Source organism: Haemorhous mexicanus, chromosome 7 (genome assembly GCF_027477595.1).
Source record: "Haemorhous mexicanus isolate bHaeMex1 chromosome 7, bHaeMex1.pri, whole genome shotgun sequence".
NCBI classification, from domain to species: domain Eukaryota; kingdom Metazoa; phylum Chordata; class Aves; order Passeriformes; family Fringillidae; genus Haemorhous; species Haemorhous mexicanus.
This window is the reverse complement of record NC_082347.1, coordinates 14,212,411-14,236,602: the sequence shown is the minus strand read 5'-3', so window position 1 is coordinate 14,236,602 and position 24,192 is coordinate 14,212,411. Positions and strand designations below refer to the sequence as shown.

Genomic DNA, 24,192 nt, shown 5'->3' with positions numbered 1-24,192 from the left:
TTTTTTGCAAGATTTTTCTCATTTGGCTGTGATTGATGTAATCCATGCAGTACCTGTTAACAAGGTTTCCAGGACTGGTGAGATAGTGGAAACCAGTGCCAGAAATAACAACTCTAAATTCATAAAGGCCATATGTACTTTCAGTCTTGTGACAAAGGAATGTACCAGTTCTTGTAAATGGGACACCTCTACCCCTCCCTGCTTCCCAGGCTCTGTACACACCATGTCCCAGGCAAGGGGTGTGTGCCACCCTGGGAGCCAAGTAGATCTTCTAGATGCATCAGGCAACACATGGGGGAACAGCCAGCAGCCACAGAGAGGGGAGGGTGTCTTGGAGCAAAGGGCCTGACAGGCAGGGCATCTGTGGGTTCCCAGGGTAGCTCTTCTCCTCTCCTGGCTGTCCAAGCAGCTGATATGGCTGAGCAGAGGACGACAGCAGCAGGGGCTGGTACCCAACCTATGACAGCAATGCTGGGAGTTTCATATGAGCACACATTCATCATGACATGTCAAGTCCAGTGAAAACTGGAGGCCGGGAAATAAAGTTTCCTTTAAAAGTGCAAATGTTTTAAAGTTTCCTTTAAAACTGCAAAACTGCAAATAATAATTGACGAAATTGATCAATCTGCTATTGTTGAAACAAATTCTTTAAAATATCACCATGAAGGTAACTTCCCTTTAGTGTGTTTCAGACCTACCACTTCCCTAAAATGGACTCCAAATGACCACACCTTTCCTCAGAAATGCTGCATGACTGGAGTTGTAGTTCAAAAAGATCCCGACCAGAGGCATTTTCATGGCCAAGGTGAATTGTAAATTGAATTAACAAATACTTCTTCACTGATCTTTGGTGGATTTCTTTTCCAGTAATACTGGAAAAGATCAGATCAGCTCAGATCTTGTTTCATTTCAAGTCTGTCTTCTTCAGATTGATGTTCTCAAGCTTGGGAGGATGGCACTGATTCGAGCAGGCTCATCTAAAATGCCTTCATCTTTCACGCAAAGATGCTTACAAGCTTACACAACAGCAGTGAGTCATTCACATCAGATCATGCCTTTATTCACACAGCAAAAGCAAAACTGGTATTCTGTGTCCCGGGTTTCAGCACTGCTAATATGCAGGAGACATATGATAAATGTACATTATCTCCTGAAAAAATGAATTATTAGTGGCTGATGACACCTCCTTAGTGGACAGTCATGCTGTCGTTCATAAGTATTAACTTATATTCCATGCTCCTTTTCCCTGTTTCCAAGGAGAAAGAAATATGAATGATATTTCTGCACTTCAAGGAAAAGAGCAGGACAGGCCAAAGGTGCTAAAAGCTCCTCTCTTATGTTAGAGACACTACAGCTGTCAGTTTGCTTTGTCCTTAATACTGTGTTAATTAACCAATTAAGAATGGTATATAATTTATAGGGTTTAACAAGTGAACATCAGTATTTCTTTTAGACTGAGGACATGATTCAGCAAGTCCCTTTTGCATCTGCCTGACAGTAAGAATGCACTAATCTCACAGAAGTAACCTGTAATGCATTGCTGAAGGGAGGCACTGGGGTTGGGTCAGATCTGTAAAATAAAGCAGAGTTGATCTTAAGTAAAAGCAGCAGCTTTCACTGCAGCTGGGACCCATATCTTTTGTATTTGGCTTTACAAATTTCAGCTAAGTAGCCGAGGTCAGCTGTGTATGTGGAGCTGGTCCCTGGAGAGGACCTCAAGCTGGCTATGGAGTAGAATGAGGTGCTTTTCCTGCTTCTTGGACTTTAGAGGGAGCCTAGGCAGTTGTCAGACTGAATCTCTAACATGTGCATGCCTGTACATGGCCAGTGAGGTGAATACTACCTAATTCCTGACTCTATTGACAAGCATATTTCAGATGTATAATTGGACCATATTGTTGAAAAACAAGAAGAAAAAGGCATATTAAACAAAGGATATATGGCAGCACAGTATGTAGGCTTTTTCTTTGTTTCAAAAAAACAGCTCTTTATTGTTTCGACAATTATCAACATCACAAGATAAATTAGCTTTTAATTTTAAATTATTTTTAAATATCTAGAAATAGGGCATCAGGTTTAAATCAAGCAATAAGCCATTTTATAAACCCCCACAGAGCAAAGTCATGCAGATTCAATGCTTTTTCAGGGCTCTAACTTTGTGCTCAAGTAATCTTTGCATATTTAAAACTTGAAATTATAACATAAAAGTGTCCTACGCCAATATCTTTGCCTAATCATCTTCCTGATATTGCTCTGGTTTTGTACTGTATGACATTTGGATCTACAGATCTGCTGCACTGACTGTAGACAAAAGAGAAAAACACGTGTGCCAAAATTTGATACGCAAATCAATAAATCATATGTCCCTTTAAATATAATGAAAGTAAAAGCTCACATTGATCTACATCAACTCTGATTAGAGCTGTGTGGTATTCTCTTTGGGAAAGAAAAAAATGCAGAATAGCTGCTGATGAGTGAATTGTAGGCATCAGATGTTACATAGCTGGCTTTCACTGCAGTCAGGGAGAGAAAGCAAAACAACCAGAGAGGCCCAGACTTTACCAGCTTCTATAAAATGGCATCTGTTTAAAAGTGGGGTTCTGCAATGTATTTTCTACAGCTCAAGCTCCTTGAAATTTTCATCAGTAAGGAAAAGATAAAAAAAGGAAACCTAGAAGAGAAACCCATCTCTGAGCTGAAGAAATACTGGCATACATTGCCCATTGATTTAAAGTTTTGATTTTAGGGAAACTTGCCAAGTGCACAATATCATGCTGCCAGCTCATTCAGAGCAGAAGTAAAACTCTTCCCAAGATGCATCTATCTTCACTTCCCTATGACACACAATTTTTAAAATTAGGTATCTAAGTGCTTTGGACACTTCCATGGTCTAATTTGCTGAAAAGTGCTGCTCTTTCTGCCCATGGATGTTTCCTGTACCTGCCTTCTGCAGCTTTCCTTCAGCCCTCCCTATGCTGGACAGTCTTGGCAGGTAAGGCAGTCTCTGCCAGCTCAAAAGCTTGTCAGCTGCCAAGAGATCAAGAAAGGCAGAAAGTCAAAAATCCTCTTTAACTTCCTTCACAGCTTGTTAATTCATATTTCATTTTTATTTTCTGACTTTGGCTTGAGATGATTACATACACACATTGTCTGGGTTGGGATACCTTACCATCAAAACTCACTATTGACACGATGTTGTTCTGCCCTTGACTGTAGGTTTGTTTGATTGTCATCCCACATTTTGTACCATGCTTTTTCCAAAGTGATGCTGCCAAGAAGACTGGAACAGAGAGGAGCCAGTTGTCAGACTTGGAGAGCGTGTAACACACACCACTCTATGTGAGGAGGGTCTCTGGAGCTGGGGATGCAGGGCAAAGTGCCAGCCCTTTCTGTGGGCTCAGAGTGCCTGCTTACCTAGGAAACTCTACACCTTCTGTATCCCAAACAGTCTGCAAATCCCTCAGGCAGGTTCTTTTCAACCTGGCTATCTTGTACTTAAGACGAGGATAGGGAACACTGTGAAAGAATAAACAAAAGCCTGGTGATAAAAATTGGGAAGACAGTGGTTGAACAGCACCTTTTTCCTCTCTTCATTTGCTCTTTTTTGTAAAGTAACAACCCTTTCCTATGGAAGTGAGTGCTGCTTGGACCTGATAAATGAGCTGAGGTAGCAATGAACAGCCCTACATGCAGTCACATAGATTCCTGGTGCATCCCATCAAGTAATTTTCCATCCCTTCTTCTTGTGACTACTAGCATTCCTCAGAAATTGAAGACTGCCTCTTCTCCAGACCAAACTTCTCCAAATCATAGAAGCACAGAATATTCTGAGTTGGAAGGGATCCACAAGGATCATCAAGTCCAACTCTAAAGCGAATGTCCTATGCAGGGATTGAACCCACAGCCCTGGCATTATTAGTGCCACGCTCTAACCTAAGACCTTTTCAAATAACATGTAACAAGTCTAAGATGAAACTTGTGGGTAGAAAGCAGGTAAGCAGTTGAGTAGAGAGGGCTACAAGTTTAGAACAACAACCTTTCATTTTGAAGAAAATGACCAGAGCCAATCATGTCTCTTGAACATGCTACCCAAAACTGAGGAAGATGCTTTCCTCTAGCATTGGGTGAGGAAGGTTGGTGCAATAAACTTAGCCTCGCCCTGCTTCATCTCTGTGGTTTTCCTCATGACTCCATCTCACCCCTTCCCTTGCTGGAAATTTAGAGAAGCAAAAAATTTCTATCACATGTAGTATCCTCACTGCTAGGGTTGTGCTAAGGGCCTTAGACTTTCTCCGAGCTCTAATGATTAACACAGAAATTCTTACTGTGTTAATCATTAGGCGGTGCCATGGCTCAGTGCAAAGTGCTATGCTGGGTTAACTGTAGTGCCACCAGTGCATCTTGCTCTTGTTGATTCCTGTGGAAGCTCTGATTCCATGTTGCCTGTTATCAAAGGATATCAGGTAATCCTTTGCACCCAACTTTTTCACAAGTTAAATCAGTGCATTATTTAAAACAGGAACAAAAGGCTCATTTCCTTGCCATGCCCCAGCAAAACTGCATTTCTGACAGGGTGCAGGACACTTGAAAATATTTTTAAGGATGGAAACATTCACTGGTGTATTTTATTGGCTTATTTGGAGCTTGAAATGGAGGAGCAAGCAGAAAAGTAGGACACCGGTGGCTCATGCTCCTGCCTGACATTGATACAGAAAAACACTTTGGGATTTACTTTAGGAATGGACAATGTGAATAGGTCTCTTCTCTGTCCATGAGAGTACAGCTGAGGAATTCTGACCACTTCATTCTCTTCATCTTCAGATTTTACTCATAATCCTCTAAAAAATGTGGGGAAATTGATTGATAAAAGCTGCATTTTGGAAATACTACATCTTCTCTTCCTTATCAGAGATAATTTTTTGTGCTACATGTTCAAATGTGCTCGAAAATCCATGCTTTTGTATTGACACTCAGTGTTTGTGTTTATTATTGAATTCTTTTTTACACTGATTGAGTAGTACTGGCTGCCCACAAAAGATTAAGAATCCGTGTAGGTGGTTTATCTAAGCTCAGATCTTGTATACAATTAAAATCCTTCTGCCATTTTCTCTATGATTTGAAATTCAAATGATTAAGAGAAAAGCCCCTTAAGCAGATTGCAGCCAGTTTGATATTTTATTGTATATATATTGTAAGTACATGCTTAGAGACAGATAGGCATAATGTGATAGTGTATTTTGCTTTAGCAGAGTCATGTGTGGATTGAGAAAAGACTTCATTTCCAAACTAGCAACAGAAAGTTGCACAGGACCTCTCCCTGTGCTGCATATAAGACCTGTGTTGTGGCCTTGTTCTTGAAAAATCACAGATCCCCACTTTGTTTAAGCTCATTACAGAGGCTGTGCTTCATCTCTCATAGCCTTCAGAGCAGCCCACTGGAGTTTAAGGGGTGGAATGCTACTGAAATTCAATAGGAACTGGGCATCTAGCTCCTTCAGACCCCTTGGAAATTCCTGTCCAAATGCAGAGGGATAAACAGCTGCAAAACAGATTATAACTTTACTTGGAACAACTTTTATGAACATCTGAATGTGAAGTATTTTTAAGGCCCTTTCTGGCCCAACTCTCTCCTGTCATTCAGTGCTAAACTCATCCTCAAGTTCTGTGGAGCATAAAAATCACCATGTTTTAATGTAAAGAAAAGCCCCTTTTTTTGGCCCAGGATTGAAGCTAACTTCTCTTGGGCTTTGAATCAGTTTTTGTCTTCAAAAAAATAGTATATTTTAATGTAGACAGCAGGCTGGAAATGCCAGCTGTCTGAACCTATTCAGCAGTATAAAACTTCAGAATAAGTCCCAAGAAAGAATGGTTACTGGCCAGAGAGTAGAACAGGTAATTAAAGATATTTAATAGGTGCATTTAACAAATAGCTCTGTGGTTTATCAGTTAGCTCTACAGTTTATCACAGGAATATCACTTCCAGGCATTCCTGGCTGTATGTAAAATATTCATGCTAGCCCTGTTTTTTTGGTGGTTTTTTTGTTTTTGTTTTTGTTTTGGTTTGGGTTTTTGTTGTTGTTGTTGTTGCTTTTTTTTCCTTGAATATAATGTTTCATGGGAACAGTAAAACCTGTAGAAGTCAGAGATCAAAGCTGAATGTTATTTCCAAAATACCCATGATACACAGAATGCTGTCATGGAAACCTTCCTTACAGACCCTTAGCTGTATAATGGGCCATCATCCCACGCTGTGCTGGGGAACTATTCATCTGTCACCACATCAGAATATGTGGTCTGTAAATTGTAGTCACAATAAAAATACAGAGAGCATCACATGGTGCTGCTTTTCATGGACAGCAAAGCCTGCTCCTCATGCCTGGATATCTGTCTGTGCATTGCAAGGTTGTGGGATCAGATGGGCTTTGTTTCCTTAAGAAATGTGGAATTTACTCTTTCCTCTGAAACCCATGTTAATATTAAAAGAAGATATGAAATTTTCCAATTACATTACAAAAGACATTATATTGTGCCAGACTCATTTCCAAGCCACATATCTCAGAGAAAATCCAAATTCTTGAATGAGAGACTCCAAAGCTCTGCAGATAGATAAGCTCTGAGAATGTAGGCATCAGCTTCCTCTGGATTTGGGATATTTAGGTGAGGGAGACAATGCATTCAGAATGGTTTTAATTGTGTCTTCAGTTTCCAGGTGGACTAAAAAGACTGAATCCAGACATTTGGAATTTATTATAGGGAGGAAAGAGGTAAATCATTGATCTTTTCTTGGTTTCAATTTAGATTGTTCCCAGTTCAATTTAGTTTTTTTCCAGTAGCTGATTCCTACAATATGTAAGTGAAATTATTTCTTTTTGCCTTTCAGTGCCTGTGGTTCAGTGCCTAAAGAGCATTGATGAATATTTAAACAGCTTGCACTAATTATAGTGCATGTTAAACACAACCCTCAAATCCCTCAAAATTTACATGATGGAAATATAGTCTTTGTTATCAAACATGATCAAAGAAAAATAGAAATATATATGCTTCTCTATGCCCATAAAGGCACTGGAATTAATCTCTGTCCTTTACAGGAGCTGCATCTTCTCAAAGAGTCTCAGGCAATGCTGCAAGTTATTGTAGCCTAAAACTCTGTTAAGATTGTGCATTATTGTAGGTCTGTGTCAAAATGAAAAGTGAAGAGGATGTCAAATATTGACTTTCTCATGCAGCATGTTCACAATCAAGTCTTAGGAATTTAGTGCTATAAAGTATCCAGTTTGGTGTGGGACTTTCCTAGGTCTCAGTGCACAGTAAATAAGATTACAAGAAAATAATGAGATGGGATGCACAAAAACAATGACCATACAAGATCCTTGCACAAATTAGTGTTCAGTGAGTTGGGCTCCAGGGAATAATCAGCTAAGAGTAGGAGATGATGGCCTAGGGAAATCTCTTAGGAGTTAATGGTACTTAGCACTGTGGTATCAACTAAGCTCTGTGGCCTTTTATAGAAATTGTCACACAGGAGGGACAAGGAAGGAGGTGTTATCTGCATACTGTGGGCTAGTGGGGAGCACAGCAAAGCCTACTTTTCACTTTCTTTTTTCTTTTACTTTCTGACATTGCGTTTGTGACTCCACCTCTTCCCCTATCTAACAGATCTGGTTTTCAGGTGAATGAATACTACTAAGTTTTGTGCCAGATGTGTGAGGGGATAAGTTTCCCTTGTGTTTCTATACAAGTTGAACTAAGTGACTCTTGAGAAGAAGAAAACTCTTAATATACTTTCAGACTGAGCAGGCATAGCTGCTCTGTTCTTACTTCATGCTGTTGTACTTACTCCTAAGGACAAACTATATTTGATTACTCAGCTTGGAGGATCTCACTATGCTGACTGACCTGTGACCCATATTCTCAGCTTTTGATTTAGTTATGTTGTAATAACTGCAAAAAAATGAGATTTTAAAAATTCTTGAAGTAATTTGTATGAGTTTCCCCTGATTTTGGAAGCTTTCCTCATTGTATCAGAGAAAACACTCGTTCTACCTGACTTAAAGCTGTGCATGGGGTGTATTGGGAAAGAATGTCTCTTTCTCAGATCACAAACAAGAGTTTCTGACTTTCTAGCCAATATTTAAACTACTCAGAAGTTCCAGTAAGTTTTGGAAGACGTCTTCTGCCTTCTGCCTGCATTTCCTTCCTTTTAATAGGAAACTTTGTTCCTGCATCTGAAAGTAAAGAAAAGCACACTTCATTTAGCCTGCAATTGTTTAGAACTCAGAAGTGTAGATTGATTAGCAAACACTCTACAATAGCTCTTATAATGGAGAGCTTTAAATAAATGGGTTTTAAACTATTCTTACAGTTTCTAGTGCTCTTTATACAGTCCAAACATGCTGTGTACACTATTCTTTGACTCTGCTGTGTTCCTGGAGGGGAACGAATTAGAATATTCTGAATGCCTTATGTAATGTATTTGGAGAACTTTTTTGTTTGTATCTTTGTTTGAATTTCTTGGACAGAATTAATTAATGGCAAAGTATAAAGGCCAACTTTGAAATCCGAGCTGACTTATACACTAGAGCTCAATTTGTATTCTACATCAATGAAATGTTTGGATTTGAAAGAAGGACACCATTATCAAAAAGATTTCTGTAGATGGCTCTGTTCATCAGAGTGCCATCTCTTTGCCACAGAAGCAGAGTTTTAACATTTGGGTAATTCAAAATAAAAAAAAAAATTGATCAGGGTACATATTTAATTTCTTATTAGGAACTAAATGCGGAGCAGGAAATAGTAACTGAATTGGGATAGGAAAAAAATTATAAAGATTGCATATGTTTAGAACAACATTAATTTCAGGTGAAAGGTAGAGAGAATAAAGTCTGTAGCCTGAAGAATTTTACAGTCCTGTGGAAATCTGATGGGGTAACAGCTTCTAGAAAAGAGAAAGATTATTTTTCTTTTCATATTCATATTTACATTTGTAGCTATATTTCTTCGTCCAGTAGTACGTTACTGCAGTAATACATAAGGATTAGTTTCCTAGTGGGTGTAAGTTTTTCTAGCTTCATTGAAGTCAGTGCAGTAAAGATAATTTACATGCATTTCCAAAGAGTTTAATCAGCTGGTTTCTGCAGCATTAGCGAAGTCGGCAGCAAAATCCTGCTTTTGTTTTTGTGGAAAAGGGGTTATTCATGAAATGCCATGTTGTGATTCAGACAAGTAGAGCAGCAGCTGAGAGTGTTACTGTGTGTACCTCACCCCTCTGCCTGCTCCACTGTGGGACAGGCAAAGGGCAGCAGATGGAGGTCCTGCCTGCACACCTACACTTTCCTAGATACCACACACTACAGACATGCAAGGGCTTCCCTTGTGGGCAAAGAGCTCTGCCCAAGTGGTAACATAGAAATGAAAAACCCCACATCATCTGGGGCTGTAAGATGTACACCAGCTTCTGTTAAAGCTGCTGGAATTTTCCCAGTTCACTGTAGGAGCAACATGAGCTCCTGCTCTGTACATGGTGGGGCCCAGGTGGACACCCCCGTGCTTGTGGCAGACTGGGCTGCCACAAGTCCAGACAGGGCTGAAGAGGCAGAAAGATCAGCAAGGAAGGACAGAGGGTCTCAAGTTTGTGCATTAAATTCAGGAAGAACAGTGGAATTTTTTTCAGTCTGTAGACCTCAAAGCTTGGAGAGGACCAACCTTGCTGATTTTTTCTGATCTATTTCTTGTGTTCTCAGGAATGGAAATTTGCGTGGTCACACAAATCCATGCAAAATCAGCATAATGGTCCAGTATCTCATATAAGTAGCTCATATATAGTGCCTAGCCAGTAGGGTACTAAGACTTCTAGGTAGATGAAAGATCTTGTCTTTATGTTTTCCAGGATTATTCTCTCTGTCAAAGAGAAATTGGACTGGAAGGAGTAGAGTATTGGTAACATAGTTTGTGTTTTTAAATACTGATAGTATAGGGAAAGGATTGGTTGAGATTTTATTTTCTAGTTTCAAAATAATTTTTCTCCTCACACTAACAACTCACTTTTTTTCTTCTCAAACATTATTTTCTGCCTCAGTTATATTTCTCTATGGCACCTTGCCATGGTCTTGAGAAATGCTAAACACTGACCCGTCTGAGTCTTTAGAAATAGTAGAATATTTATCACAGTAACATCATAATGTCCTATTTCTCTGATAACACAAATTTCTACATTCCTACAGGAGACAGGGTATTAGGATAAGGACAGTAGCTGGTGTACAGAAAGCCCAGCTTCTCTGGCCTGTTTGACACTGGGCAATCATGGATTTCCTCCAGAGCTGTTGAGAGCACTGTGGACAAGCCTGTGTTTATACTCCTGCAGTACAATGTGAGCAGTGGCACAGAAATGCTGCTGGGCTCCTGCCAAAGGGCCACACAAAGGCAGCCAGATCATCTCCCTGCAATGCAAATGCGATGACAGTGGCAGCAGGGGAAGCCTGGCTGTGCAGCCACCTCCTCCTCTCCCCTGCTCAGCCTCCCCAGCTCTGGTACTGGGAAGTTACCAGGAGTGCTGGCTGCAAAGGGATTTTGGTATAGGCACATTGCCTTCAGAGCTCAAAGCTCATGCCCATCTGACTTTGGGACGGGAACAGTAATATCCCAGGACCTTTACTGACCCTTCCCTTCAGGTGTCTTTGGAGTCTGGCAGGTAGCCAGAGTGGGCAGGACCATTCATGAGGCCCCAACACAACTTTGAACAAAACCTCTCTTCTCTGAGTCTGAATGAGGGGACTGGCAGGAGCTGGGGGAGGAGCACCAGCAGGGCAGTGTGGTGCCCTCGGTGACAGGAAGGGCCCAGGAGAAGTTGCCATCTCCAGCGTGAGTGAAGGCAGCTCCCCCAGCCAGGATCCCAGACCGTCACCCTGTGCACGAGGTACTGCACTGCTGGGGCACAGGGACACTGCACAGGGGGAGGAGAGGGAACTAGGAGAGAGGTGAGCAGCTAAGAAAGGTAGGGGCTAAAGAGAGCAGAGAAACTGGGATGGAGGGGCTTGGAAGAACCTCATCCACTTCCTGAAGGGAAAATAAGATTCAATGGGATGCTCAGATATGCAGAAACTAGGGAGTGATGATGCTACGGGGAGCAGAAGGAGAATTTACTGTACAGTTAAGGGCTTGATGCAATCCTGAGTATGCAGTGACTGAGGGAGTAAAATGGGAATACCCATGTTATGAAGACAGCTACAATTTGCATTTTTCTTCAGATATATACTTGGCTTACATTTATTTTTTCTGATTCGCACTTATCTCCAGAATTTATCAACATACAATTGTATTTTCTACATTGCTGATCTTCTCCCAAGCCATGAAGTCAGAAAACTCTCTAAAACCAATTTTCAAAATCAGAAATATCTCTTCCTGAAATCAGCAAATAAGGGATTCACTGCATCCCATTCCATCGGGTTTCCCATCTGTTCAAAAGAATATGACTGTTTCCATGAAATGAATACTTTTCAAAATTTATCTTTGGAAGAGGGGAGAACATGTATGTGATTTGGAAACAAGCTGTAAGAGATGGTGCCCTCTTCTGAACAGATGATTAGACCTGCTCTTTGATATTTGTACAAAGCTCAAATATGGTTTGTTTTCTTGGACTTAAAAATCTTTGGATCATGGATGCTCTAAGATAAAGGTTTGTTTGTTTGTTTGTTTGTTTGTTTGTTTGTTGCTTGTTTTCTGAGTGGAATTTTATATATTTATTTTTATATGTGCAAAATGCTCTGTTCTACAGGGAGGGATGTCAGACACCTATTTTAAGAAATAGGTGCTTTTACTCTGCAGCTGAGTAGTGGTTTTGCTTCAAGCTCCCTTAACATTCAAAACCCCACCAGAACAGTTTTTTGACTATAAAACAAATAGTACTTGGCTTTATAAATTTCATAAATGTAACCTTCCATTTTCATGTTTCTCACATGGGTCAGCATGCTTGGTTTTACTGATTTTTTTCTTCATTTTAATTCTTATTGGGAAATTAGTTATTTAGGGTATTAAGTCCCAGCTGTCTTTATTTTGCTACAAGATTATTTACTGCATGAGTAAGAAACTTTTCCAAAATAGCGCTGTCTGTGTCATGGCAGGGTACGCTCGATGCAAAATGCAGTTACACAGTATTTCCCCAGTGGTATTTCTCCCAAGACTTGTTGGGTGTTTGGAAGGCAGGCTGAGGACAGCTGGCCAGCACAGCCATGGCTGCAGCCTTATCTTGTCTTTATCAAACACACAAACCATGCAGCAGCTTCCACAGGATAGATCTCCACCCAGGGACTGGCTGCAAGCCAGGCCTAACTCACCAGGTAGGATCTGCTCAAAAAGAGCTTTCCAAGCCGGAAGCAGCAGCCACAGGGATGGATCTCAGCCCCCTCTCAACAAAGTGTGAGTGCACAAATTCCTGCTCTCCTTGGGGTACTGGGAACACCACAGGAGAGAGCGAGATTCATCCCTCAATTTCAGTGCTATCCCACCAGTCTAGTGATGGCAGCATGAGGCTGCTCTTCCACCTCTTTGGTAAATACAGATGAGGCAGCAACACAATACAGCCTTGCTCTTCAACTGGAAGAGAAGTGGTGACTTTGCAGAGTCCTCAGGTTCCCCACTCCTCTGTCCTTCCTGGGGAAGATCCAGACCCATCCCTGTGAGCTCTTCACTCCTTTGTGATAAGCTGACCCCATGCTGGCAGGAAAAAATTATACCCACCTCTGCCTTAGTCTTTCTTGGCCACCTGCTGCTAAAATCAGCCTGCTGATGTCTCACTTTCCAGAGCAATATTTCAGGATCTTCATTTCCATTCAGAAGGTGCTATTTTATGCTTGGCTTTTGCTGTGAGGCAGTGTTGCTCTTTGATATTTCTCTATAGCTAGAAATTTCAAGTTTTTTGGCTTGAGAGACAGGGTGGAGAAAGTATCTTCCATTTTTGTGTGCTTATGCCAATAACTGTGAATGTAAATAGCTGCATTAATGAGGCTTGTTGAAAGTGTTTTATTAGGAAATGTGAAAGTCATTAGCTTTTCAGTAAGAAAGTGTAAATGACCCTTCTTATATCTGCATGTGAAACTATAAAACTTAATTTCCTATGCATACAAGAGCATTTTTGTCCATCATTGTACCCAAAGCACTTTAGTAAGGTATTTTGTCATTTTAGTTTGAAGTAGCATTGTCATTTAATATTGTCTTTTTTCCTACACCACCTTGCATTCCCAAATCCTTTCATAAAAGACGGTCTATGCTCATGTCAATGTAAAAAGAAATGCATGGGTGATGTTCTGTGGGTAGAATCCTCATTTTGTTGGCTGGTTGGAGAGTGAATAGGCATCATTAAAACTGAATGGAAAATTTTCTCTACCTGTGTAGCCAGTTGATTTTACAAGTGGTTTGGTTGGACAGTTTGCTACATAGTATATATTTTGAATTTTCTACAGCTCTGTTTGTTTTACTTGCATCTATAAATCAAGACCTTTGAGGCTTCATAGACAAAAATTCTTTAAAATCTCAGTGGGTTTGACTCTTCAGAATGATGATGTTTCAGTTGTTGATGTCAAGATAAATTTTTATTATAGAGAACTTTCTTCTAAGGGAATGGGGCTGTGAGATTTATTCAGAATTAGTAGTTGTGTAGGGATGACAGAAGAGTAGCAGCGGTGGACAGAGGCAGAGGAAGAAGGCTTTGAAGAGGTGGAGAATAGGTGGGCACACTCCTCACAGAGAGAAATATCACAGCAAAATGAAAACAAAACATGACTAGAGGCCAGAACACTAACACCAGGGTTTTTCCCCCTATTAAAAGAATATAGTGAATCATTGTGTAAGTGTTGTAGAAAATACACAAGAGGAAACCTCATGGCAAGAACTATCTGTAGAATAATAGCCCAAAAATGTCCAGTGCCATTTTTATCTACAGTATCATTTTTGCTGTTTAACTCCAATAGTTACAAGTTCATGTGTAACAGAAACAATTTCCTTGGTCCTAAAATAATAATTTTAATGTCCTTCCTATTTCTAACAGCAACAACAACAACAACAACAAAAAAAGCTGTAAATAACTTAAGTGCCTTTGTGGATGCACAAATACGTAATACAGAATCCAAGCCACTTAGTAACAAAAATAGTCACATGCACTGGACAACAGGCCTGTGTATTTTTCCTTAAGGCTTGAATCAGTGGAGAAAAAGTGCCATGTTGAGCATTACACTGTTTTTCTCCAGATAATTCAATGTGTGAATTATTACATTATTATTTCACTGCTTCCTTACACTCTACATTTCAAGAAAGCAATTTTATGTGTACAGTATTTAAGCACACATGAAGGCCGGCTGAGATTTGTTAGGATTGCACTTAAAATCCTGCCACAGATACAAAGAATACTCGGCTTCTTCCTCCAAAAGGCTAGTCACATCTCCACATATGGGGAGATATTTATTGAGTGCAACGTTAACAGCTACCATATTGCTGTACTCCCACGTTGACACAAATGTTGGCAAAAGCTACTGTGCCAGCTGCCCACTTTACACACTCTAGTGGCACCTTTTCTCCTCCTCGAATCCATAAATTGCCATTATCATCCAATTAATGCTCTAACAGTGATATTTTTGCTGCCTCACATATTTCTTAGAATATAAAGATGGATACACAGGAGTCTGTACTCCAGAACAAACCCAGCAGCTGACTTGTTTGTTGCCAGAAAATACCCTGGAGTCCTCTGTGGGAATATTATTATAGAGAGCCAAGGATTAGTGTAGAGATTGAGGAGATTAAACCTTAATTAAAATGAGCACTTGTACATAGAACATTCAGCAGACAGCTATTGTTTTAGTTGTAGTGGAGCAAGTCTTCCTGCAGCTGCCCATCTCATCCCTCCCATCTGCCCAAGGGGATGGGTTCCTGCAGTGGCTGCTGGAGGACACATTGTTTAGTATTTAGGGCACTACAGAGACGTGCAGCTACAGAAGGCTTCTTCAGCCATGGGGCTGCTTTGCAACAAGATAAGGTGACTTCCATGATCAGCATTTGTACCTAAACTGCACACAAGTTTTTTGTCCTTCTGTTCATGGGCTGTGCTGCTCCTGCCCATGATGGTCCGTTCCCTATCAAGACTGCATGGGAACTGCATTTCCCTCCTGAGTGCACAGAACTGGAGGTGATGATATTTTCTAGTAAGTTTTCATCTTCAGAAGTATTTATTTCAGATCTAAGATAGTCTCTGCCTGCTTGCCTCTAAAATATGCTGCAAGGGTATATTCAAAACTTAAATTTGTGTTCCTTTTTACTCCTAAGGATGTTGACACAATTTTCTAATGGAGTTATATTTCTCACATTTAAAAACCAAATAAATCAACCTAATTTGGAGCATACCATTTCTGTGATTGCATAGTAATTTTTCCCTGTTCCTAAGGGATTTAATATTCCTCAGACTTGTGATGACTAGGAAGCATGTAAAGATCATACTGTGGTTTACTAATCATCGAGATGTGAGGAGAAAAGCTTCGGCTTTTTATGTGCATCCTTTCGGAACTTAACAGTAATTTCAAATACTTTGAAATAGAAACACAGAATACAAAAATATATCTAAATCATGTATCAGCATCTTTCCAACATGCCACCAGTACCATTCTTATGTGGAGTTTGGGTATAGTGTCAAGAGGGGTTCTTCAGGAGTGTCACTCTTTGAATGCTTTCAGAACTCCTGATGTTGTAATCTACTGTTAGCCAGTATTTTATTACTCTCAGTAGGACATTTACAGGAGAGATGAAACCTGAGTAAGGCAAAATTAATCCTTTCAGCAGTTCCCATTGCGTACTCGTGGCTGTGTGGAACTATTTACTCCTAAGTGGAGCCCTGGAGGATCTCTGCATTGTGATGGTGTTTGCCAACATTCCCTTCTGACCTAATCTGTGTTTTGGTGTCATGTTATTTTAGGGACACATTTTTTAGCTTAGAAACAATGTATAGGAACAGACATCAACATGTACATCTCTTAGAGCAGAAGAGCTTCTGCTGCTCAGACTCTTTCACAACTTCATTCCTTGAATTTATTCTGGGTTTGCTGCACTAAAAGCATTCATCCAGATAATTGCCAAATTATTTGTTTATATCTTCAGAGCATATTATTTTTTAATTACTTGAGGTAGTGTCATTAGAGGTATAAAGTAGTATTTGTTGTTATTAATATTATTATCATCATCATTATTATTGTTGAAATACAGGGCCATGAAATTCCAGATCTATTTATAGAATGTTTTCCTGTGAAAATCCTTTTTTTGCTTACCCACTGAGTGTATTTGAGCTGAATCTCTCTGTTTCATCTCTTGTGTTGGAGTCAGTGAACTTCCTTTGTGCTGTCACTCTGGGAGGAAAGAACATAATCTCTGTCTTAGGTGACTTTGTAAGAGATTTATCTTTACGGTTTTCCTTACCCTCTATTACTTGGAAAATATTTAGGTGTTATATATAAATAAAGAATAATTATATTGTGAATTCTATGTTATTAGATGAATGAATTAAAAAGGCAACTTGGCAAAAGAGGGTTGAGAGAAGAAATAATATTATGACCTCAGTGCAAAAGGAAAAGCAAAAACTTTGCAGAAACAGAGAAAAAAATCTTCCTTCAGAATTTTAGTAAACACTATTGGTTAATTTTAAAATAATAGTGTATGCTGGGGCATGTACATAGGAGCACTAAGAAAGCTCAGCTATCTGGTGACCACCAAATGACACTGCTCTGCAGACACTGCCTCCAACACAAACATCTCAGCTCCATCTGAGGAGCCCTCCTGGAGGCAATCAATCACATACAGAACACAGCAGTTATAAATAAGGTCTGCAGTTGATATACATTCAGTGGTTTTTGCAACTAAGCTGTATTTGTGTCCAAAACAAATATTTGGATGACTGAATGTCTCCCTCCTAGGAGTGGAGGAAAAAAGAGTGCACATTGTCAGCACAGGTCAAGGAATAAGTGAAACTCAGAGTTGTGTGCCTGGATGCATTTTGTCTTCTGAATCAAAGCATTACCACCCTGCACAACCTTTTGAGAGCTGTTGGTGCCTTAGGCTTAAGTACCTAATGTCACAATGAATGAAGAGAGCCAGACAGCCAACTTACTGCTTAGGATGGAAAACAACACAGCAACTGGAAGGAGGAGGAACACTGGAAGAACCTTACAAAAATTGCAGGGATAGTTTATAGAAAATTGTTAATAAGAAAGATAGATTTGAGAAAAAAGTTAGCGTCTTGAAATTCCCTTGGCTCTCTGTTTCTGTCTGATGAGATAAAAACAGTTTTAAAACATTGGGGGTTTTGGCTTTGGTTTTGTTTTTGCTAACATTGTCTGCCTCACAAAGAACACTTATTTTAGAAATTCCAGATAAGCATGTTACACTATGATTTAGTTACCAGCTCTCCAGAGCTGTCTTGAGGAGTCTGTCTAAAGAATAATGAACTTGGATGCCAGTGTAGCACCTGTGAGAGGCATGAGCAGGTTCACTTGGTGGGCACAGCCCAGCAAAGCAGGAGACTTGCAGCACTGGTGTGTGCAGCAACAGCACAGAGCAGCAGGGACAGTGCTCAGTGGGGCTCGAGCCATCAGCCATGGTGCTCACAGGGCTGCTCTCATTTACTGCTCTCATTCAGTAACAAGCACAGGAAATTCTCATTTTTTAAACTGACTGGATCTAGAGGTTATCAATGGTTCATTACTCCATTTTCACCATGAAAGAAAAACATGCAATATATTTTCCCCTTACTTATATTTTTTCCTCCTTACTCTCTCTCTTTTTTGACATTCTCTCTACCAGAGCCATTCTGCAGGGTATAAGAGAAGAAGGCTGCATCTTTGGTGTTTGGATTTGTTATGTCTGTGGTTTTTTACTGTAAAGTCAATGTTAGGAGCTTTAACAATTTTTTCCTAGACTTCAGTCTTCATCTTACTGCCAAGAAAATGTACCTCAACCAAGATTTTGCATTTTAAGAAAAAAACACAAACAGGAAAGAAAAATGAAAAGTTTTTGATAAAATATGCATGTTTAGGCTGTGTTTTCCATTTGAGAGGCTGATCAGGTCCAGCAGGAAAAACATTTTAATATTAATCAATCTCAGAATTACAGATTTTAGAATAGGACAAAAACCTCTCTGGACAAGGCCTTTTGTTTATATCTAGTGCATCAACAGGGAAGAGGTGAAATTTCATTAGTTGCTTCTGTCTTTTAGGAATCCAGTCTTTACCAATGCATTATTCCAAATCCTTCACTGAATAATCTGCATAATGATTGCACTGGCTATGAGTCTCATCACCAGCATATTTGTTCATTAGAACGTATATGAAGGACAAACAGAGCTAAACTGAATTCATTAAAAAGTTTGAGCAAATGCTGGTGGCAGGTTTTTCCAGTATTTTCTCAGCTCTCTTAAGAACTCATACAACTCTCATCTAAAAACAATGAAAAACTTCCATCTCCTACTAAGTTCTGTAAATCTGTGAGCCCTCTATACCTCATGCTCAGAAGACAGGGCAGACCCTCTCCTGATAGTGATCTTTTTTCTGTAGACATGAAATTTCTCACATTACTGCAAACAGCCTCCACCCGTGAATACTGTTCATCTCTTTGGCATTTTCAGGTCTTGCATGTGTTGGCTCTTTGCCATTGTATCTGAGCACAGTGTTCTCAAAGCTTGCAGTATGACACATGATACAGCAAAGAAAGATAAAGAAAGGAACAGAGCAGACAGTAATCGATAGGAATGAAAAGGACAAAAGAGCCTCTCAGCATTTTCCACCCATTCTGCTACTTTCACTTTTTTTCCATTCTCTTTATCTTGTTTTGGTTTTTTTACATTCCTCACTCTCAGCTACCAAGATTTTAAACATTTTAAGTCTGTCCCTCTGTCTTTACTACAAGAGTAAGTTATGAGGAATGAGCAAAAGGAGCTACAAGCAACACACAGCAGGAGCTGCTGATGCTGCACACGAGGAGACCAAATGGAATATCATGGCTCAAAACCATAAATCAGCATGCAAAAAGTCTCAGAATGTGTGTTTCACCATGAGATAGCTGGTTAGGAAGAGCAATGTGTTTTTCTCCAACCTGAACCTAGGAAAAACCCATTCACAATCTCAAAGCTCCAGTTTTTGAAACTTTTTTGTTCAGTTTTGTTAATTTTTACTTAGATTAAAATTGACCTGCTTAGTTACCTCCCATATTATTCACTGAACATCTGGTTAGCTAAGAACCACATAGTGGACTATCACACAAAATTCTATAGTGAGGTGCAGCTCTTATTTAAGTTTTTTGTACATATAAGAGGGTGAACTTTATTTCTGTTGGCTTTTTATTAGCTTGGAATAGTCAGAAAATATTTTCAAGATGTTGAGCTCTAGATCCACTGCGGTTTTGATGTTCAAATTCTGCACTTCACATGTTTTCTTTCTCAGTCCTTACATAAGGAGATTACACAAGAGAAGACTGTAATCTCCAAAATCATTTACCATATTAAACAGCAGCTACCACCAGTGGATCTTTATCAGCAGCCTAGAGCAGAAAGGAGACACGTGGCTGTACATATGGAAACTGGTCGTTTACAGTACTCATCAATGTGTGCTGCCAGTCCTGGGCAGATGTCATCAACAGTCATTACACAGCTCTGAAAATAGAACCAAACTTGACCTGGACAGGTCCTCAAACAATTGATAAACTGCCACTGAACAATGGAAATATATGGAGTTCACTCTCTCCAGCAGCCTCCTGCTGCTCAGTGATGCTACAGACCCAATGCTATGGCAGTGTGGGGAGGGGACACTCAGTCAGGATGTACATGGCAAGAAGATGTCTCCTGACTCCTCAGTCAGAGTTTCTCTATATGTCCCTGGTCAGGGACAGGACAGGAGCATCACTACCATGTCCTGGCTGGTGTCTGGAAACAGCAAGTTTTATTTGCCCATTGTGGTTTTTCCTTTTTTTGCTTTTCCCCGAGGACCACTGGTAAGCTTAGTGAGAACGAGAAAGCACTTTGGGGGAAAAAAAAGGGCAAAGTGATTTTAAGAGTAGGAATAGTCCTGTGCAGAGCCAGGAGCTGGACTAGATGATCCTTGTCGGTCCCTGACAGCTCAGCATTTTCTGTGATTCTCTGAGAGGACCTCTTCCCTGTGTTAACTCCTTTGTCTGTCCCAGGCACTGCGCTGTGCCCTAGGAAGGGAAGGAGCAGCATTAGGATGCAGAGGGGTTCCTGTGCTTCCACCTTGCCCACTTTCCCAGACTGTGCGAACTGCATGCAGAGCTGGTGCCATGGCCCTGACTCCCTCAATTGCTGTGTTGTGGGGAAGGTGACAACCTGCCATGGTCTCACATTCACACGCTTTCCTAAACCTGGCTTCCTCTGCTTAGCTCCCACGACAGGATAAAGAGCATGGGGAGGGGTGTTCCTTCCCCCTCCCTTCCCTGCCCTCAGCCAAGGCTTGAGAGGAACACTGGCTTCTGGTTTCCTTTGAGCAGTGCTGGCGAGCACAGGCTGTTACAGTGCACACACACAGTCCTTGGCAGCACAAGTGGTCAGCTGCTCCTGTGCTCCTGTTTGCTTGCTGGCATGTGGCAGAGGGCACGAGAGAGAGGGAAGCAGTGCTACACTTCTGAAATGAGCTCTAGCAAGTGCTGTGTGCCTGCAGCTCCAGCCAGCCTGCCACAGCTTGTCTGCTTGTTAGTTAGCAGGTAGAACATTACAAGTGACTTGCACTTTGTTGTTCCCCTGTGCCAGCCCCTCTGATCTCCAGCAGGACTGGAAGATCTGATTTAAGGCACTAAGAAATGTGGTGCTTAGCCTTTGTGGAAGTGCACAGCCAGTGTTTGTGTGGTAATGTTATCTTTGAAACACAAGAATGCTTTGTAAAGGCTACCAATACTGCTACGTGTAATGACAACAAAACATAATTTTTAATGTGTCTCTGACAGAATGAAAATCTGATTGTCAGAAATACCCACCAGCCCTCCCCCAATAAAGCAGGAGGCGCAACTCTTTGCTTCTCCTTTAGTCTCTATAAGGGTGTGTGCAGAAGGGTTTTTATCTTTGTCTATGTCCCAAAACAAAGACGACGCCACAGCAATAATCTTTTGGTGACAGAAATGACTGAATCGAACTTTTTTATGAGCTATACAGCAGAACATGTTATGCTGTATCTGTGCAGGGAGTGGTCACTTTATTTCGCAGAAGTTGCAGCACCAAATTTTTCTGACTATGGGTTTTGTTTTCATGCTTTTCCAAGCATTTTTCCTTTTGATTGTTCTTGAAGTTCTGATATGAGATCAGGAAAGCTTAAGAGCTTAAGTGACTTCTTAGAGTACCTTCATTTCAAGATGAATAAGCATTCATGAAGACAGCCTGTGGGAAGTGAATTGATGTAGTATTTGAATGCCCTGACTTTATAATTCGTACAAAACTCTCTCTGCAGGAGTGTGCCCAGTGCTGAAAACTTTGCCTTAGGGTTCAGCTGGATCAAGCAGTAATAAGACTCCACCAGTAGTTGAGGGGGAGGAAGAGGGGAAAACAACTTTAAAGCAGTGAAAGGAGATACCCATGTTCATTATTGTAGCAAAGCTTTTGCTCCCACAGTCTGTGGAAGCACCACATAATAGGCTGGAGAACTGACCCTGCTCTCACTGCCTGCCTTGCAGCTGCATGTGGTATTGCAACCTTGGTTTGGGAACAACTGGCTCAGGCAAAGGCAGCTAGCTGCTCTGCTCAGCTGTGTTTTGAGATGAGCTGTTTTCTGTTGAGGTCAGCTGGAGCTTGACAGTATAAGGAGTTCAGACCACCATCCCTCAAGAGGATGGAGAAATCCAAAATGAGAAAATAGGGATAAGACTTACGTGTTCTCTCCAAAGCTGGTTGCATGATCTATTTCAGCCTGGAAAGTGCTTTTGCCAGCAAGATACAGGAAGGAGATTTTACTCCAGGATGAATTCACCATTTGCATAATATTTCCATTTAGACAGTGCTGTCAGGCAGTCATTTTAATGAGTGCTCAAACCCCCAAAATGACTGTAGTCTAACCCCACTGCTTGTTCCTGTTTCTTTATTGACACTCCTCTTAATTCCCAGTATTTGCCTCTTGCAGCCAAACAGCCACATTTGGAATGAGCAAGTTTGTCCAGACTGACTGTGAGTTCATAATGCTTCCTGACAGCAACTGTTCCCAAAAGGGCTGCATGGCACCATTTCAACTGCAGAAGCACTGCGCCAAGACAGAACCAAGACCCAGAGTGCTTGGGTCTCCCCACCTTAGCCATCATGATCACTGCAGACTTTTTAATAATTTTCTACAAGTGTTAATTATAAAGGCAATTTTTAACTCTCTGGTGAGAGGAGTGGGGGGGGACCAACCTCTGCTTTGACATCTGGGCTTCCCAGTTTTTATCTTGTCACTGAGCATCCCTCATGCCTCTAAGCATGGGAGGAGGCTCTGAAGACATTAAGGAGTACTTTTTTTTCTTTTGTCTCTGAATTATTTGCTGCTGCATTTTTTTGTCAGACATCACTGCTCCTGTGCTAGGACTGGAAAGGTATGTTTGTAATTCAGATAGAGACCAGTCATGTGCATTTTAAGTGTTGTGATACCTCTGTAATTAACTCCTGAGGGCATAAGACTTAGTGGTCAGTTTATAGATAGCCTATGGATCTAATAGCTGCTAATCTCATTAATCCTTGAATTTAGCTTGATTTATACCTCATTTGTTTCCCCTAGTTTATAGTGATATATTACTCAACGTCAAGAAAGAACAATAAAAAAGTGGTAATGAAGATTTTTTTTCTCAGGCCTCAAACTGTCTGCAGAGAATGGAGGATTTGGCCCTCATTTCTATTGCACTATTAGACAAATGAAAATAGTCATTGGTTAGTGATAAAATATTTCCATTTTCAATCTCTCCTTAGGCTGACTCTGTGTCATATTTTTCTTTTCCGAATAGCTTTGCTTCATAAATTTTATGAATGCAAACACATATGTAGTAATACGTTTCTAGAGATTTTAATATACGTGAACATTTGGCTCTCCTCCAAAAACCCATACAGGGTTCCGTACTGCCTTAATACCACGTCTAATTCATTCCTGGCAGAAGCAGTTTAGTGGTACACAGAAATTAAGGGGGAAGGCTGTCCTTAGATTTGGTGAACTGTAGCTATATTACTGTCGGGGTGTGTATAATTAAGCTGGTGCAACCTTTAAATTAATTTGATGGAGCTATGGCATTAAAATATGTTTAAAAATATAATGACTGTTTTGAAAATTCAAGAAATTAAATTGCAGTAGTCTAGCTATTGCCTACACACAATAGTAGGGCTAATCTAGATTGGTATTTAAGGTACAAAAGTGTATAGCTCCACCTCATACCCTTACTTCTGTTGCTGTGTTCGATATGGTATTGGAAAACTTTACTGTCACTTATGTGTACAAATTAATACTTCCACAACATGACAGGCAATATGTTATAAGGTTGATAAAATCCACACAAACAACTTTCTTGTTGCCAACTGGCAGCTGCTGTAAGTAGCTTGCTAAGGACAAGAGACCAGAAAATTTGTGTGGTGGGTTGACCCAGGCTGGCTACCAGGTGCCCATCAAAGCTGCTCTGTCACTGCCCTTCTCAGCTGGTAAGGGAGAGAAAATGTAATGAAAGGCTTGTGTGTCAAAATCAGGACAGGGAGAGATCACTCAGCAATTACTGACATGGGCAAAATGCACTCAGCTAGGAGAAATTAGTTTAATATATTACCAATCAAATCAAAGTAGGATAATGGGAAATAAAAACTAAATATTACAACATCTTCCCCCCCTTCTCTCCTTTCTTCCCCATCTTCACTCCTGATCTTCTCTATTTCCTCCCTAACCAGTGGCACAGGGGAATGGGGAATTTGGGGTTTGGTCAGCTCATCACACATTTTCTCTGCTGCCCCTTCCATCTCAAGGGAGAACTGCTCACACTCTTCCCTTGCTCCAGCATGGGGTCTGTCCCATGGAAGGCAGTTCCTCTAGAACTTATCCAACATGAGTCCTTCCCACAGGCTGCAGGAGAATCTCAGCTCCAGAGCTTGGAGCACCTCCTCCCCCTCCTTTTCCACTGACCTTGGTGTCTGCTGCATTTCTCTCACATATTCCTCTCTTCTGATTGCTCTTGCAC

The 24,192-nt window shown here is 40.6% G+C and overlaps 1 protein-coding gene across 2 annotated transcripts in view; it reads left to right on the top strand.

The window, feature by feature from the left end:
* Positions 1-10,746: 10,746 nt before the first annotated feature.
* PHYHIPL (phytanoyl-CoA 2-hydroxylase interacting protein like) overlaps positions 10,747-24,192 on the top strand; it is a 54,893-nt gene continuing 41,447 nt past the window's right edge. The window contains exon 1 of one of the 2 annotated variants that reach the window (XM_059851159.1): positions 10,747-10,912. In XM_059851159.1, the coding sequence (XP_059707142.1) occupies positions 10,762-10,912 (151 nt within the window). In that variant the 5' untranslated portion in view covers positions 10,747-10,761. Of the gene's footprint in view, positions 10,974-24,192 lie in introns of both variants that reach the window. The other variant, XM_059851161.1, reaches the window with a different exon arrangement.